This window comes from Barbus barbus, assembly GCF_936440315.1.
Source record: "Barbus barbus genome assembly, chromosome: 43".
Classification (NCBI taxonomy): Eukaryota; Metazoa; Chordata; class Actinopteri; order Cypriniformes; family Cyprinidae; genus Barbus; species Barbus barbus.
Genome location: NC_136721.1, coordinates 13,807,069 through 13,822,566, shown reverse-complemented (window position 1 = coordinate 13,822,566; position 15,498 = coordinate 13,807,069). Strand labels below are relative to the sequence as shown.

Below are 15,498 nucleotides of genomic sequence, written 5' to 3'. Positions count from 1 at the left end.
TTAATAAAACAAAATACTATTTTCTTGTAAACATATTCCAGTAATTCTCCAAAAACTACATCTATTTTATTTAAAACAAAAAAAAAAACATTCTTTTTTTTCAGTGTCGGAGGAAATTTTGCGTTCTTAAACTTAGAGAGTTTTAAGTGAAGACATGTCTCCTTTTAAATAACCATCCCTTTTGCACACTATATCCCAATTTCTCATGTTGATATCATGGTGTTCAGTGTTATCTGGTTTCCCTCCTGTCTCTCACGGAGACTCCAACATAGACCCAGGGCAAGGTCCTGCTCACGTAACGCTTCAGCAGAACTGGTCTTTTTGTTTAGTCTTTGGCAGGAAAAAATTTGGCAGGAGTCTTTGCTCTAAATAGACATAGTACAGATGGTTTAACATATACACACGTAACAACTGACATATTTACCCAAGGACAGTGATGCTAATAGCAGCCCACACACTACGCAGCTTATTTTAAGCGTGTTAATTATCTCAGTCCTGCCAATGAATCAGGACAAACAATAGGCCACCCACATCAATGGCGACACTGCTATGCACCCTTATTTCATAGTGCCTGGTCACTTAAGACCCTTTCGTTGTCAAAGCATCATCTTTTTTATTAATCTTAATGTATGCAGTCTAAGAGAGATCTTGGTAAATATTTTTAGGAACACATTACCTGTTTTAACTGTGTAACCAACAATGTGAATTTACATCATACAACTACGATTTGCTGTACTTTATGACTTTAAATCTCCCAAAGTGACTTTTTATGTCGCAATGTGATTGGCTCTTGGAACTGCAACTTTATTACTCATAACAAAGTTGTTATAGTTTAAAGTCCACGTGAACTGGAAGTTTGCGACCGTCTTTACTTCCGTATTGTCAAGTCAACTTTATTTATATAGCGCTTTTAACAATACAGATTGTTTCAAAGCACTTAACAGTATCAAACTGGAGGATAGAGTGTCAGTAATGTATAATAATAAGATTAAACACTCGATTTTCTGTTAAAGGCATTTCATTATTGAATTCAGAGATGTCATTGTCTAGCTCAGTTTAGTTTAAATAGTATCTGTGAAATCAAATTGACGATAATCACTAGAAATTAAGTGTCCCCAACTGAGCAGGCCAGAGGCGACAGTGGCAAGGAACCAAAACTCCCTCTGTGACAGAATGGAGAAACCAGGCTCAGGGCAGTTCTCCTCTGGCCAGGATATTATTGTTTATTTATTGATTAATTATTGATTTAATTAAAATTGTTAATGTATAAATGTATTATATTTCTATTTTTATATTGTTGCAATTTCTAACAATAATAGTATTATGTAGTTAGTTATTTTATTATATTTTTAGTTATTTTGTTTTATTTTTATTGTATTTTTAGTCGAAGTCGTCACTGGGGATATGTCCCCGGGGCTCATCCAGGTGTCCGGCCTCCGCCGACAATCAGGGAGACATCATCTCCCGGCGCCGATCCACCATCTGATCTGGACAGGGACTGAGAAACAGAATAAGAAAGAAACAGACAAATATTAGCGTAGATGCCATTCTTCTTACGGTATAACGAGTACATCGTGTGTTATGAGGGGTGTTCCCAGTTCCGGTTGATCTAATTAATGCAGCCTAACAATCCTTTAACGGATTTGAATTATAGAAGTGTAGTAGTGTGTTATGTGTAAGCCAGGTTAAAGAAATGTGTCTTTAATCTAGATTTAAACTGACAGAGTGTGTCTGCCTCCCGAACAGTGTTAGGTAGATTGTTCCAGAGTTTGGGTGCTAAAGAGGAAAAGTATCTGCAGTCGATTTTGATATTCTAGGTATTATCAAACGGCCAGAGTTTTGAGAACACAGTGGACGTGGAGGAGTATAATGTGATAAGAGCTCGCTCAAGTACTGAGGAGCAAAGCCATTCAGGGCTTTATAAGTAATTAACAAGATATTAAAATCTATACGATGTTTGATAGGGAGCCAGTGCAGTGTTGACAGAACCAGGCTAATATGGTTATACTTCCTGGTTCTAGTAAGGACTCTAGCTGCTGCATTTTGGACCAACTGTAGTTTGTTGATCAAGCATGCAGAACAACCACCCAGTAAAGCATTACAATAGCCTAACCTTGAGGTCATAAACGCATGAATTAGTATTTCTGCATTTGACGTTGAGAGCATAGGTCGCAATTTAGATATGTTTTTGAGATGGAAAAATGTAGTTTTACAGATGCTAGAAACATGGCTTTCAAATGAAAGATTGCTATCAAACAGCATGCCTAGGTTCCTAACTGATGAAGAAGAAATGACAGAGCAGCCGTCAAGTGTTAGATAGTGTTCTAGTTTATTACATGTGGGGTTTTTAGGTCTGATAATTAACAGCTCTGTTTTTTCAGAATTTAGCAGTAAGAAGTTACTCGTCATCCAGTTTTTTATATCGACTATGCATTCCGTTAGTTTCTCAATTTGGTGTGTTTCACCAGGCCATGAAGAAATATAGAGCTGAGTATCATCTGCATAACAGTGAAAGCTGACACCATGTCTCCTGATAACATCTCCCAAGAGTAACATGTAAAGTGTGAAAAGTAACGGCCCTATTACTGAGCCTTGAGGTACTCAATACTACACTTGTGATCGATATGATACCTCTTCATTCACTGCTACGAATTGATGGCGGTCAGATAAGTATGATTTGAACCATGCTAAGGCACTTCCACTAATGCCAACAAAGTGTTCTAGTCTATTCAAAAGAATGTTGTGGTCGATAGTGTCGAACGCAGCACTAAGATCCAGTAGCACTAATAAAGAGATACAACCACGATCAGATGATAGAAGCAGGTCATTTGTAACTCTAATGAGAGCAGTCTCAGTACTATGATACGGTCTAAATCCTGACTGGAATTCCTCACCGATACCAAGTTAGGATACTACCTTTTCTAGTATCTTTGACAGAAAAGGGAGATTTGAGATCGGACTGTAATTAACTAGATCTTTGGGGTCAAGTTGTGGTTTTTTAATGAGAGGCTTAATAACAGCCAATTTGAAGGTTTTGGGGACATATCCGAATGACAATGATGAATTAATAACAGCCAAGAGAGGATCTATGACTTCTGGAAGCAGCTCTTTTAGTAGTTTAGATGGAATAGGGTTTAACATACATGTTGTTGGTTTAGATGATTTAACAAGTTTATACAATTCTTATTCTAAATATTGTGAAGTACTTATGAGAGAAACCGAATATTGAATGAGGAAAATAGAGGGTATGGCTTGTTTTTTCTACTGCGAATTGATTGGATGTAGTAAAGTAGGCGTTTCATTCATAAATGAACACTGACATTTGGAGGGCCGTGGTTAAGGATGTCATTTTAGAGGGGAGTAGCATTTTCAGATTTTGATTAAAGATTATGAAGGCAAACTAATTTTTTTCACCACAAAAATAGCAATGTGCGCTAACAAGATAAATATAGTCAATTTCGATTTCACGTGGACTTTAATAGTGTTTTTAATTTAGTTTGTTTTTATTTCATTTTTAATTTCAAATTATTTTTTAGTTTAGTTTCCTTTATCATACCTGTCTAGTTAGTTACATTAGTTTATATTTTGTTTTTTATTACTGTTTAATTTCTCACACGAGTAAATTGCTTGGCAGAGGACAACTTTGTTGTTAAAATGATTCCTTATTGAGTCCAGATTACTTACAACATAAATTTGCCAACATTTTATGGATTTATGAACAACTGTTTGTCCTTTGATTATCTTAATACGTGTTCAAATGAAGGTGGACTTTACTTGTTAATGGTTTTCAGACTTGTTGAGCTTGTTGAATTCTATTACAATTTAATCCTGCCATACAAAGAGTAAAACTAAACTCACATTGTTCAAAAGCCCTAGAGTTTATAAATAAGATGTTAAAATTGTATTTCTCCATCAGTCACTGATTACCTCTTCACTGTCAATCCTTGATTTAAATCAAAGAGGTTATGACTTGATTAAAGGTCCCGCCTCTGATTTAGGAGGAGGCCATTCATAGTGTAGAACTTTTTGATGGCAGTTACATTTTAGGGATCGCTGGGGCAAAATCAGATTAAAGTCAAAGGATCATTTCTGTTTCGTTTTGAAGCAATGCATGATAATTTCACTTTAGTTCTTAGTTGGGTTTTCTAGGGCCTTTTTATGGTATTTAGTTTCAGTTTTAGTACTATAAAAACCTTCGTAACTCTCAGGACTTAGACTTCATATCTTGAAACTGACTTTATTTCTCATAACTGTGACTTCATATTGGAATTGTGTGACTTTATTCCTCTGTGACGTTATAACTCACAGTTACTTTATTTTATTTTAAATGAAAGATTTTTACACATTTTTATTTTATATTACTTATTATTATACCTTTATCTCACAATTACCTTTTTTTTTTTTTACTCTGAAAATGGCGGAAACAGGCTTTGAGTGTTTGAGTAAAATGTCATGCAAACATTCAATTGAGAATTACTCCTGGGGATTTCCAGTGTTGATAGTTTGACAGTTTCTCTCAGACTAAATTATTTGGTTTAATCTAGCGTAGTTCCATGTAAATAAAACATTTTAGTAATGACACAATTCCCTTTATTCATAACAATGAAAAGATTCATATGATTTTTTGGGGCTGTGACCCAGGATTGAAAGCATGGTGGACTAAATCACTATGCCAAAAGGTTCATTCCTACAAATTCACATGCATAAGTGCAAGTTTTTAGCGACTACAAATGATAAGTTTTTCCACTTTAATGCAAAAGCTTCAGAAGCTTCAGAGATTTATTTTAAATTTGGGATCTCAACTCTCCTGATCTTCATAGTCACTGATTTGATTTTGACAAGCGTGCCATTTTTGGTCCAGGTGTCCCAATGGATATGTGACTGGGTGGAGAGATCTTGGTCCAATGGTGAGCCATTCAAATTTGCTTTGCCACACTGGTTAAACCACCACCCTGTGTTGTTCTGGTTCACACTGCAGCTCTCAACAGCTTTATTAGCAAAAGTGCAGAATGGAGAACAACCGTCGTTGTCAACGTCAGACGTACTGAAAGGGGCAGTGTCTTGATTCTGCTCTTGGTCATACCCTCGGAAAGCATCACCTGCAGAAAGAGAAAGAGAAACTGTGATAGATTACATATTTAATGTAGATTGTCAGTAGGTTTCTAGACTGTGCAACTCATAAATGAATCATCAGCATGCACAGATGAAATATGTGGACATTATTTGCATTTCCCATGCTAATTTTGAAGAAAAAAGCAGTGTAATTGGGAATGATATTTGCCATTGGCTGACCTGCACTACCAGCATATCTGCCAAGGTGTATTGCAAAGAATTTGGTTTCGTCTTCAAGCCAGAAATTGTCGTATGAAGCATAGGCGGTGGTGCCATCTTGAGAGACAAGAGACACGTGCAGCTGGAAGCGTGTGTTTCTCTGATTGACTATATTGAAGATTTTGCTCAAACCCAACCAGTGTTCACCTTCAGAGACACAGATCAATTTAATGCCTGTTTTTTCTTATTTAAGACATTAACTCTCGTAGAAGTTAAATGGATATTTTACCCAAAATGAAAAAAAATGTATTTACCCTTCTTCATATTATTCCAAACCGAAGAAAATATTTTAAAGAATGTTGGTAACCAAGCAGCTACTGCTAGCAATTGACTTTGTATTTTTTTTCCAGACTATGGAAGTCAGTGGTTACTACTGTCTGGTTACCAACATTCTTCAAAGTATCTTCTTTTGTGTTCAACAGAAGTAAGAAACTCATACAGGTTTGGAACAACATGAGGGTGGATAAATGATGACAGAACTATCATTTTTGGGTGAAGTATCCCATTAACTGACTTACTGTACCTGGCAAGTATCCAAATCCATCCAAGTACTGTGACCACATTCGTTTGAAGTCAGTAAGACCATCCGTCCTTCTCTGTATTACTGTCCATCCGCCCTCCATGTAATCCATCTCACAGAACACCTGTTTAAGATGTTTAACTCATCATGTTAACCATGTTTGATTTGCTTTTAAATTAAAATAACTGTGGTTGGAAATTTTTAAACAAAACTAAAAGAAGGTACTTTCCTCAAAGGAAACATCTGTGTTTTCTGGCTGAATTATATAAATTCCACTAGGGATTTTTGGAGAAACGGCACCTAGCGTCTCTTGGATGTCACTACAGTCTTTCCCTATGGAATGAAAGGGAATTCACTATGAGGATGTGTAAGTGATAAATATTTTGACAGCATGTTAATAATCTCACCGTGGGACTCCATGGGCTTCACGGAAAAGATGTCACTGTTGCTTCGCTGCACATCTGAACTGAGTGTGTTTACTTTGGCCATAAGCTCCATTATCTAGAAAACAAAACAATCGAAGCAATATGTTTAAGAATGCAGAAGAGGATATGCGGTTTGGAAGTTTGGACATTTTAGAATACCTGACTTGAGAGAAATTCAGAGGCTTTCTGCTGTTCATCAATGAGATCTCTGATCAACTTCCTAGTGTTTCTTGTATATGACACTATGGTGTGCTGGAGGTTAACTAAGAAAAACAACCTGCATTAAACTCTGTGAGAACTGCAGTGGGGTTAAAAGAGTGACAAGGAGTACATGTAAAGAGTGTGTAAATTACTGAAATATATCACACTGTATGCACAAAAATGGAACACCTACTGCACAAGGAATGTTTCTCATCACGCATTAGCTTTGCAGTCATTTCACATGGCATAGTGCATTTGTCTATGTCTGCGTCTCTGTGATATTGCTCTTTTTGGCCTTGAAGAGAGGTATCCTCAGATTCCCCAGTCAATATAGCAGGATCATTGCGATTAGTACTGCTGGTATTCTGTAAAGACAAACAAAATATACCACACATTATTACATATTCACAAGATATTCATTTACAGTATAATAATTTGTTAAATATGATATTTATTGGATTATTTATCATTAAACTGAATTATATATTTCACTTAAAAAGTACCCTTTGCCAGTTATAAGCACCATATGTAAAGTATTTTATTGTAATAAGAATGAAATACTAATGCATTGTAGCAAATATTGCAAGAATCTAAATAAAACCCTTAAGGTTTATTAACATTCATTACAGATTAATTACAGAAGGAAAACGTTTACAACACTCACCACAGCTGATGATGCAATAAGATGCAGAAATAAAGTGATCCAGATCATTATGGTGTATGCAGCAGTCTCACGTCTGAAGTGTGAAGATGTGCACCTTCCAATGAGACGGCAGTTTCCTCCAGTGTTCTCTTGTGGACTGGACTGCCTCTTTTCTTCAGAAGAAAAGAAGGAAAAAGAAAGAAAACCTCACAAAAAAAGACAAACAGTTGTTCTCACATCAACAAAAAAGTGTCCAGACCAATTCGTTTTCATTCTAAAATACTTTTACTTTATTGCACTCCGACAACATCCTGTATTGGCTATGAAAACCAGATGCTGAAATGTGACACTTCTTTCTGTTGAGGTGGGAATCAGCGGGACCCAGAGCAGCATACATAGGGTAGAATGGGGGAAAACGCACCCCCCCCCCACACACACACACTGTTTTTGGGTATTTTAGATGATGAGGGAGACAGTGCTGGGGTGCCTCAGGACAGTTTTTAAAACCATTTCAGAGACATGTACTTAAATGTGACGCATATATAACATATTGCATACATGCACACAGTTTAAGGCAGCTTTAATCGCCTTTTTGGAAACTTCATGCCTTAACTGACGGCATAACTACGACATTGCATGCACGTAGTTTCTTTCGCTGTATGATATGAAATGATATAGGCTACAGCGCCTATGTGCGTGTATTTGAAGAGTGCGCGCTACGAGCACAGTATCTTTTACGCGCTTGTTTGACTCGCGTCTGGCCTGGTAACACAGTCTCATCCCAACTCCTCACATATTGTCGCTTGGTTTTTGCGTCGCTTTTTGACGCTCAAGGTACCCCTTTAGCGTCACTTTTCGACGTGAAGGGAAGGTAATTTTTTAAATAGGAAACACTTAGCGTATATTAATAATTTTTAAATAAATTATGCCAGTACTTGCCAAGCGTCAATATGTGACGACTTGGGATGAGACCGGGTTGGGCGTGGAGGCGACGTATAGAGCAAGTGTCTGAAACGTCTCCCGTTTGATGTGGTCATAATCTGCATCTAAATAAACGCAATCCTTTGCAAGAAAAAAAGAGACAGAGGCAGCAGTTGCGAATGTGGTGGCCAACCCTAGCCCCGCCCCTGCGTTAATTGCATTAAATATTTTTAACGCGTTAATCTGAAAATAATCAGTGTTGGGTAAAGTTACTTTTAAAAGTAATGCATTACAATATTGCGTTACTCCCTAAAAAAGTAACTAATTACGTTACTTAGCTACTTTTTATGGAAAGTAATGCGTTACGTTACTTTTGCGTTACTTTTTAAATATGAGTAGGGCTTGATTGTTTTTAATACAAGAAATTACATTAATACAAATGTAAAAGCCCTGTATCTTGTGAAGGAAAAGTAAATTCACGTCTGTAAAGTAAAACTCAGGATAAGAAGGTTTAACACTCTTCGGCAATAAATAAACAATGAAGCACAACTGTTAGTTTATCTGAAGTCATTTTTGCTTATTAGTATGGTTGAACTGGATCATCAAAGGTCAGCAGCAAAGATATTGGTTAATAAAATGGGATTAGATACATTTGTGTTGTTTAACATATCTAATTATTGCAGTTTGCGTCATATTCTGAGTTTGCATTTCACTGTTTTAATTCATTTTGATGAATACTAAATGCGAGTGGGATGAATTAATGCATTCACATTTAGTCTAAAACTACAGTAACAGCATGCTCACACAGCGCACTGTCAGTCAATAAATGGGGAAAAAGTAACTGGCGTTACTTTTTTGAAAAAGTAACTCAGATATTTTCTTGTAAATTAAAAAGTAATGCGTTACTTTACTAGTTACTTGAAAAAAGTAATATTATTACGTAACTCGCGTTACTTGTAATGTATTACCCCCAACACTGAAAATAATTAATAGCATGCGTTAACGCGCTAATTTTGACACCACTAATTAAAATATAATAATATTTTCAGAATGACATAATTAGTTTTTCAAACATAGTCTGGTGTAAAACAATTACTGTAGTTATTCTGTTCTGAACAATAAATCCTTTGTTTTTCCATCAAATGTAGTTGGTTCAATAAAAATATTTGGATTTTATATTTAAGAATTACCTCAAGTTAGCATCAGGTATAGTTAGCTAGCCTGTTAGCATCAGCTAACAAACTTTTTCAAATAGGCTATTATAATTTCATAAGTCATATTCAATTTAATAATTAATTTAAAAGTTTCATTGTAATTCATAATTTTACATATGATAATAGCTCATACAAGAACAAATCCTTTCTTTAATGAGGGGAATCCTGAAATCTCAAAAACTGCTGGTTGAACGCACAATTAAATTACGTTTGTAAATCAGCAACAAAATCTAAAATTAATTGCCCCATTAATGTTGTTTATTATACTCAAATAGCATTTAAAAAGCTCATTTTTCAGGCTAGACCAGCTAATGCTCATGTGCAGTCATACCGTGCTTAACCTGTCTAGCCTCAGGTTTCAAAGGTGGGACTATTCCTCCATATTACATGTTGCAGTTTCTCCCATTCATAAGTATAGGAGTGAACCGTCTTTGTATTTCTATAGTGTTTGTTTTAAAATAACAATTCAAATAAAACACTTACTAAAAAAAAAAGATGAAATATTTTTTATTTACCTGCATTTAACTTTTTTTAAATCAAGGTCAAATGATTGAAACCAAAAGGTCATAGGCAACTGCACTAGCCATTAATCAACATCAAAGAAACTGTGAACATGCAAATGTGATACTTAATTATTAAAATATTTATTTTAAAATCTCAGGGGTACTTAAAATAAATAATTTGTTGAATAAGGTTTAGATGACAACGTTTTGGAATGCCTGTATTATGTAAATAAGAAATAATGTGAATATGTGCATTTTAATGAGTTTGAAAGACAAAAGAATTCCAAATGAAAATGAATGTGTTCAACAGTAGCTGATGCAATGTTGTAAATCCATTGGTCAAATGCTGTGTCTTTGATCTTTGTGTTAATGTCCACAAAACTGGACTTTCTGAATAATCGGTAGGGTATCTTAAAGGAGAATTTAAAAGATGAAAAAGAGAAATTAGGGAGAATCAATTAATTATTAACAAATTATTGGATTTTAATGAATAATATGTAATCATATAATCCATAAAAAAGTAACTAGTCTGATTACGAGTATTTTAAAATGTAACTTACTCTAATTACAAGTACTTAAATTTTAATCAAAAATTTGTAATCCAGATTACATGTAATCAGTTACTACCCAGTTCTCTATGTATTATAGAGATATAGAATATATATATATATATTATTTTTAATTTTAAGCAAAAACTGTCTGTACTCTGATTTTGCAGTAAATGTTTAAAGCTTTGCCAGACTGGGGGGCATTTTACCCCACCCACCCAATCCATATAGGATTTAACTTTTTGTTAAAAATCTAATTACATGAAAACTCTTGACATTTTTCATGCTTTGTTTATAATTGATGTCATTGTCAATAAAACTAAGATTTTTCTGAACACATTTAACTTTTGTTTCACAGAAGAAAAAAAATTACACATTCCTTAAGGGGGACGTTTTCCCCCACTCTACCCTAAATGCATTCCTTCCAGAAACACAGGGAAATCCTGATAGAATAAAAACACACTCAGATATAGGCTATATTACCTTAGATTGGTAAATGTATATGTTTCTTTATGATAGACCATTTGTTGCATCTTCAAAACTAATTTGTGCTGTTACTCTAGGATGGCTCTAGCGATGCCAAAGTAATGGGTTTAATTCTAGTCGATTTATATAGGCCTACCATGCACTGATTCAAACTATATACTGAATTCACTGTAAGTTTCTTTGAATAAAATCATGCCAAATGCATTCATTTATATGTAATTTTCACTGTACTCTTGGCATCTAGCAGAAATTCTTGATCATGGTCAAAAGGATTTCGTATTGTCATTCAGTATACCCTTAAAGAATCCATCTGTTGGGCATAACTATAAAGATAACTATATTAGCGTACATAGGCCTATATGGTCTGCCGCTTTCATCAGCTGGAAAATATTATTCTGAAATTGACTCCAATGATAATGTTTCTCTGTGCCTTTATCGTTATAGATGTGGTGTGAATTCTGCTATTCTTTAATACTGAGAACGCTTTTTAGAATTATATCTTTAACGTTCTCTTTAGTTATCGTCCTTGGTGCGTCATTGTGCACCGTGAGCGCGAGTGTCTTTAGTTGTCATGGTAACCGGTGGACAAGAGGTAACATGGCGGAAGAGAAACTTTCGTTTGAGCAAGCGTTCACCTTCAATTTGCTTTCTACCAAAAAATTCACGTTACAGCAAGATCCTAAGATATCAAGACTCCTGATGAAATGGTAAGAATATGCTCTATAGGTGAAATTTTATTGAATTCAATGACAATCTATTGAGTTACCGGTGAGTAACAAAAGGCAGTCATTAATGTTGTGCCCATCAACATATTTCTGCTTAAAATGGCATACAGTGTGGTGATTCTATATTATATTGTCACCACACTGACAATATTTTATTCATTCAAATGTAAAGACTTCAATTATTAAAATTAAAAATTATTGGGATCATTAAGAATTAATGCGCAGAAAAACTGATGAATTTGGAAAAGATGCTGATCAATATTGTTTTTTTATTTATATATTTCGCTGTACTGTATTCATATAATTTTATTTTTGTATTTTATTCCACTCTACCTATTTATTATTTCTATGCCTGTGTGTGTCTGTATCATGGACATTTTCTGCACTGGAAGCTTCTATCACCAAAACAAATTCCATACTTGGCAATAAAAACTGATTGTGATTATGACACATTAACTAGAAACATATAATATAATATATAATATTAAACACATTAACTAGAAATGTGCAAATTATATTAGCATGAACTGAAATTCTATTTAAAATTTATTTGTGATGCTATATAAAACATGGCTGCTATCCAAATCACAAACAAATAAGAGCAGAGCAGTAAATAACAATGCCATGAAAAATGACCAAAAACATCAAATAAAACCCCTTGAGCAAATGGATGTCTCGCAAAATATATCCATTTAACATCTGCAGTTTATTTTTTTCACTGCATCTCTATAAGAGATTTTTAGATATTAAAAAATAACGTGTAAACATTATTCACTCCTAATTAGTCAATGTAATGTGTTTAAAAGACAGATGAGATGTTCCAAAGTCAACGCCATAAAATCTAGGGGGGATCCCATATGAATTCTAAAATTCACCATTGCCTTTTAGGTCCATGCTAGGTCGAATTAACATCCAGGCCTTCAACTTTGACCAATCTTTCCAGTCTTATAGAAGCAATGACTTTGCTTGGGTAAATATTCCCACATGAACTTCACATTTCTTTGTCACAGCAACATTAAATAGTATACGTCAACATTATTATAATTATTATATTTTTTCAGAGTTTCTTTCAAGATCCATGTGTGAAGAACAATTTAAAGGTACTTGATACTGTTGGATCATGGACACTACTGGGTATGTTAATACTTCTGATGATAAGGCATATATTGCTATTGGAATTCATTTACATGTTTTCATGTTTTATGTCATTTTATGTATATATCTCCTTTCATGAAGGTTAGTAATGGCTTATGGCTTTTTACCCATTCACAGGTAGAGACATCACACATGTAAATGTTGAAGTTGTTCCATGCACAAAAGTGTCAGTAGATATATTCAATCCAATTTACTCAAATGGAATTTTGCATCCATCTGGCCACATTGTCAAATGTTACCATGAAATATACCCAGACTTTGATGAGTTAAGGATGGTATGGATTGTTACATCGTTCACTATTATCAATGATGCTCTCAAATACGGCTGATCATAGCTGTATCAAAATGTTTGTTTAACTTCTGTTGTTTGGCATGCTCTCTGACAGCTTTTGCTTGAAGAAGATTCTAACAACTATCATATAATCAGTCCAAGTGATCGTCAGGAGTTTTTGTTCAGACTGTTCAAGCATATGGTCTTAGGTGGTGAACTTTGCCAATATGAGGATGTCATCGATCCCTACATTGAGACAGCAAAAATTATGTACAAAGACTTGGTCAGGTGAGAATTTTACAGACATTATGTTCCATTTTAACATTTCACATGAATGCGGGACCAAAATAAGTGAACTTGAGCACACATTAATGTGGAAAAATGTTTAATGGAGTAATATCATATAGGATATACATATACTTTTTTGATTTTGATTTTTAACACATGACCTCTTTACCATTTCACTATGATACCTGAACAAATGTATGGTTGGTTGTCATATTATAAACTTGTCATTCATATGTCTTTCACAGCGTTCAGAAGGATCAAGATACAAAACAGATCACTGTGGTCACAACAATCTTGAAGGTTTCTGCTCATGTATGTAACTTATTTCTTGTGCACCATTATCCTTAAAGATGCAGCGTTCCTTATTAACTATGTTAACATTGCTGTTTTTGTTTATTAGGACCACAGTGGATTGTACTACCCATCTGCAACAGAAAATGAGCAGACATTTGCTTACCTCTGTATCGATCCATTCAAAAGGCATGTGTATGTCCTATACCATTCATTTGGTATAGGGGACTTTAAATGAAAGGCCCTAGATCTCATAAAAACACTGAGACATTATTATTATTAGGAACTACACCTTTTCCATCTATAACCCTTAATTTATCAGTTAATCAAGTGATGGAGTAATATTAATTAAATGAATAGTTAAACCTAAAATGAAAAATTTCCAAGAATAAGAATATAATGTAGCAATTCTGTAAATACATTTTGAATGTAGCTTCATGCTTGAAACATGGTTTAATTAATTTCAAGTGATTATTTTAAGAGACTAAATATATTAGTTTTTTTCTTTTCTATGTTTCATACATGGGTGTTTCTTCAACTAGAGGCACTTTTCGCCTTGTGAAGTTGAATAAAAAAAAACTTGTTCAAAAGTCACATAACACAGTCTCATAAGTTTAAATAATTTGTCTAGTTTTAAGGTCTGTAAGAGGACAAACTTAGATTACAAGAGAAATTATTAATATTTTACATTTTTTTCAATCTCAATATACAGCTTTTATTTAAAAATTGGATAACTTATACCACTCAAGAATTGTCTAAGATCATTTTTGTAACTAGTTTTACCAGTTTTTCCACAATGTACAATAATTATACATTTGTCAATGAGATAAATTAACTGTCCTAAGGACCAAATGCTGAACAGTACACCTGTCACACTCTGAAATTTAATTTTGGTTTGGGTAAGAGCTTATTAGAAAATAAATATAACTTAAATAACTTAAATTTTTATATTAAGTAGAGCATGATCTCATAAATTGTGGATACATTTTTAATGTGTGATGAGAACTTTTTGCAGTTTTTTTAAATTGGTTTGGTACTATTTTCATAAGCAAGGTGTACATTTTCAAAACACTTAGTACAAAAATCATACTTGTAAGACCACTAGTCATTCTTGGTCTTACAACCTGGTCTCATGATTTCATTGTAGTTGCACATATTTTCATTCCACATAATTATTGTTTCAGACCACAAGATCATTGTGATATGTATTGAGAATATTTGGTTTAATCACCAAAACACAACAGTAAGAGCTTCTTTCAAGTTAGTACTTTTAACAATCAGTTCATTCAAGAGCAATGCAAGAAACATGTTTCAAATCACCGTTGTTTCTGAAATAATTACAGTATTACAGGCAATAACTGTCATGTTAGAAAATACACTTACATTACCTAACTTGCATATCTCTCATAAAATCCATAATGTTTTGTAAAAGTATTTATCCAGTGTGTTTGCCCATCTTCAGTATGTCCAGAACGCTGGTGCAAGAATTTTGACAAACACCAAAAAACGAGATCATATAATGCTTGTATTGATATCCTTTCCTTGATTGCCTGTGAAATACAGAATACAATACAAGGTGTTAATGTTTGTCTATAAAGCATTGCACAGTCAGGCTCCTGAATATATAAAGGACATGTTAATCTATTATCAGTCCCAACATCATCTACGTTCCTCTCAAAATAAGATCCTAACCATCCTGCGGTCTAGGTTGAGGCATAGTGGAGAGAGACCGCGCTTTTTTTGTTGCAGCTCCTGCACTTTGGAATGTATTAATGTTATTAGAGATGCACCGATACCGAATTTCTCTGCCGATACCAATAGGCGATTATTCGGAATGATATCGCCCGATACCGATAGTAGTTATGTGAGAGTTAAAAATTTGTCGTGGTCGCATTTGTGTCAGTGCATGGTCTGCGCTGCTCCAAAACGTCTGCTCTGCTCCATGCATAAAGTGTGCGCTGCAGAGCAGCTGCACA

At 34.4% G+C, this 15,498-nt stretch overlaps 2 protein-coding genes across 2 annotated transcripts; one reads left to right on the top strand and one right to left on the bottom strand.

Moving 5' to 3' along the window:
• Positions 1–4,219: 4,219 nt before the first annotated feature.
• Positions 4,220–7,517, bottom strand: LOC306862285 (angiopoietin-related protein 5-like; the record flags this gene model as incomplete). Its single annotated transcript, XM_079405030.1, has 9 exons — positions 4,220–5,099; positions 5,293–5,478; positions 5,855–5,975; positions 6,081–6,184; positions 6,259–6,352; positions 6,436–6,539; positions 6,671–6,842; positions 7,213–7,293; positions 7,410–7,517. The coding sequence occupies 9 exons, from the start codon at positions 7,515–7,517 to the stop codon at positions 4,780–4,782; spliced, it is 1,290 nt and encodes a 429-aa protein (XP_079261156.1). The 3' UTR covers positions 4,220–4,779.
• Positions 7,518–11,369: 3,852 nt separating this feature from the next.
• Positions 11,370–14,119, top strand: cfap300 (cilia and flagella associated protein 300). The gene is made up of 7 exons (XM_079405292.1): positions 11,370–11,499; positions 12,406–12,487; positions 12,579–12,651; positions 12,790–12,947; positions 13,059–13,231; positions 13,477–13,543; positions 13,632–14,119. Exons 1-7 carry the CDS (start codon positions 11,390–11,392, stop codon positions 13,758–13,760), a joined length of 792 nt encoding a protein of 263 aa, XP_079261418.1. The 5' UTR covers positions 11,370–11,389; the 3' UTR covers positions 13,761–14,119.
• Positions 14,120–15,498: the final 1,379 nt, after the last annotated feature.

What these genes read in the sequence shown, in the direction of transcription:
- cfap300 (XM_079405292.1), top strand. Translation starts at nt 11,390, where the DNA reads ATGGCGGAAGAGAAACTTTCGTTTGAGCAAGCGTTCACCTTCAATTTG. An exon ending in ACTTTGATGAGTTAAGGATG is followed by an intron (nt 12,948 to 13,058) that starts GTATGGATTGTT and finishes GCTCTCTGACAG; the next exon opens with CTTTTGCTTGAAGAAGATTC. An exon ending in ATGTACAAAGACTTGGTCAG is followed by an intron (nt 13,232 to 13,476) that starts GTGAGAATTTTA and finishes TGTCTTTCACAG; the next exon opens with CGTTCAGAAGGATCAAGATA.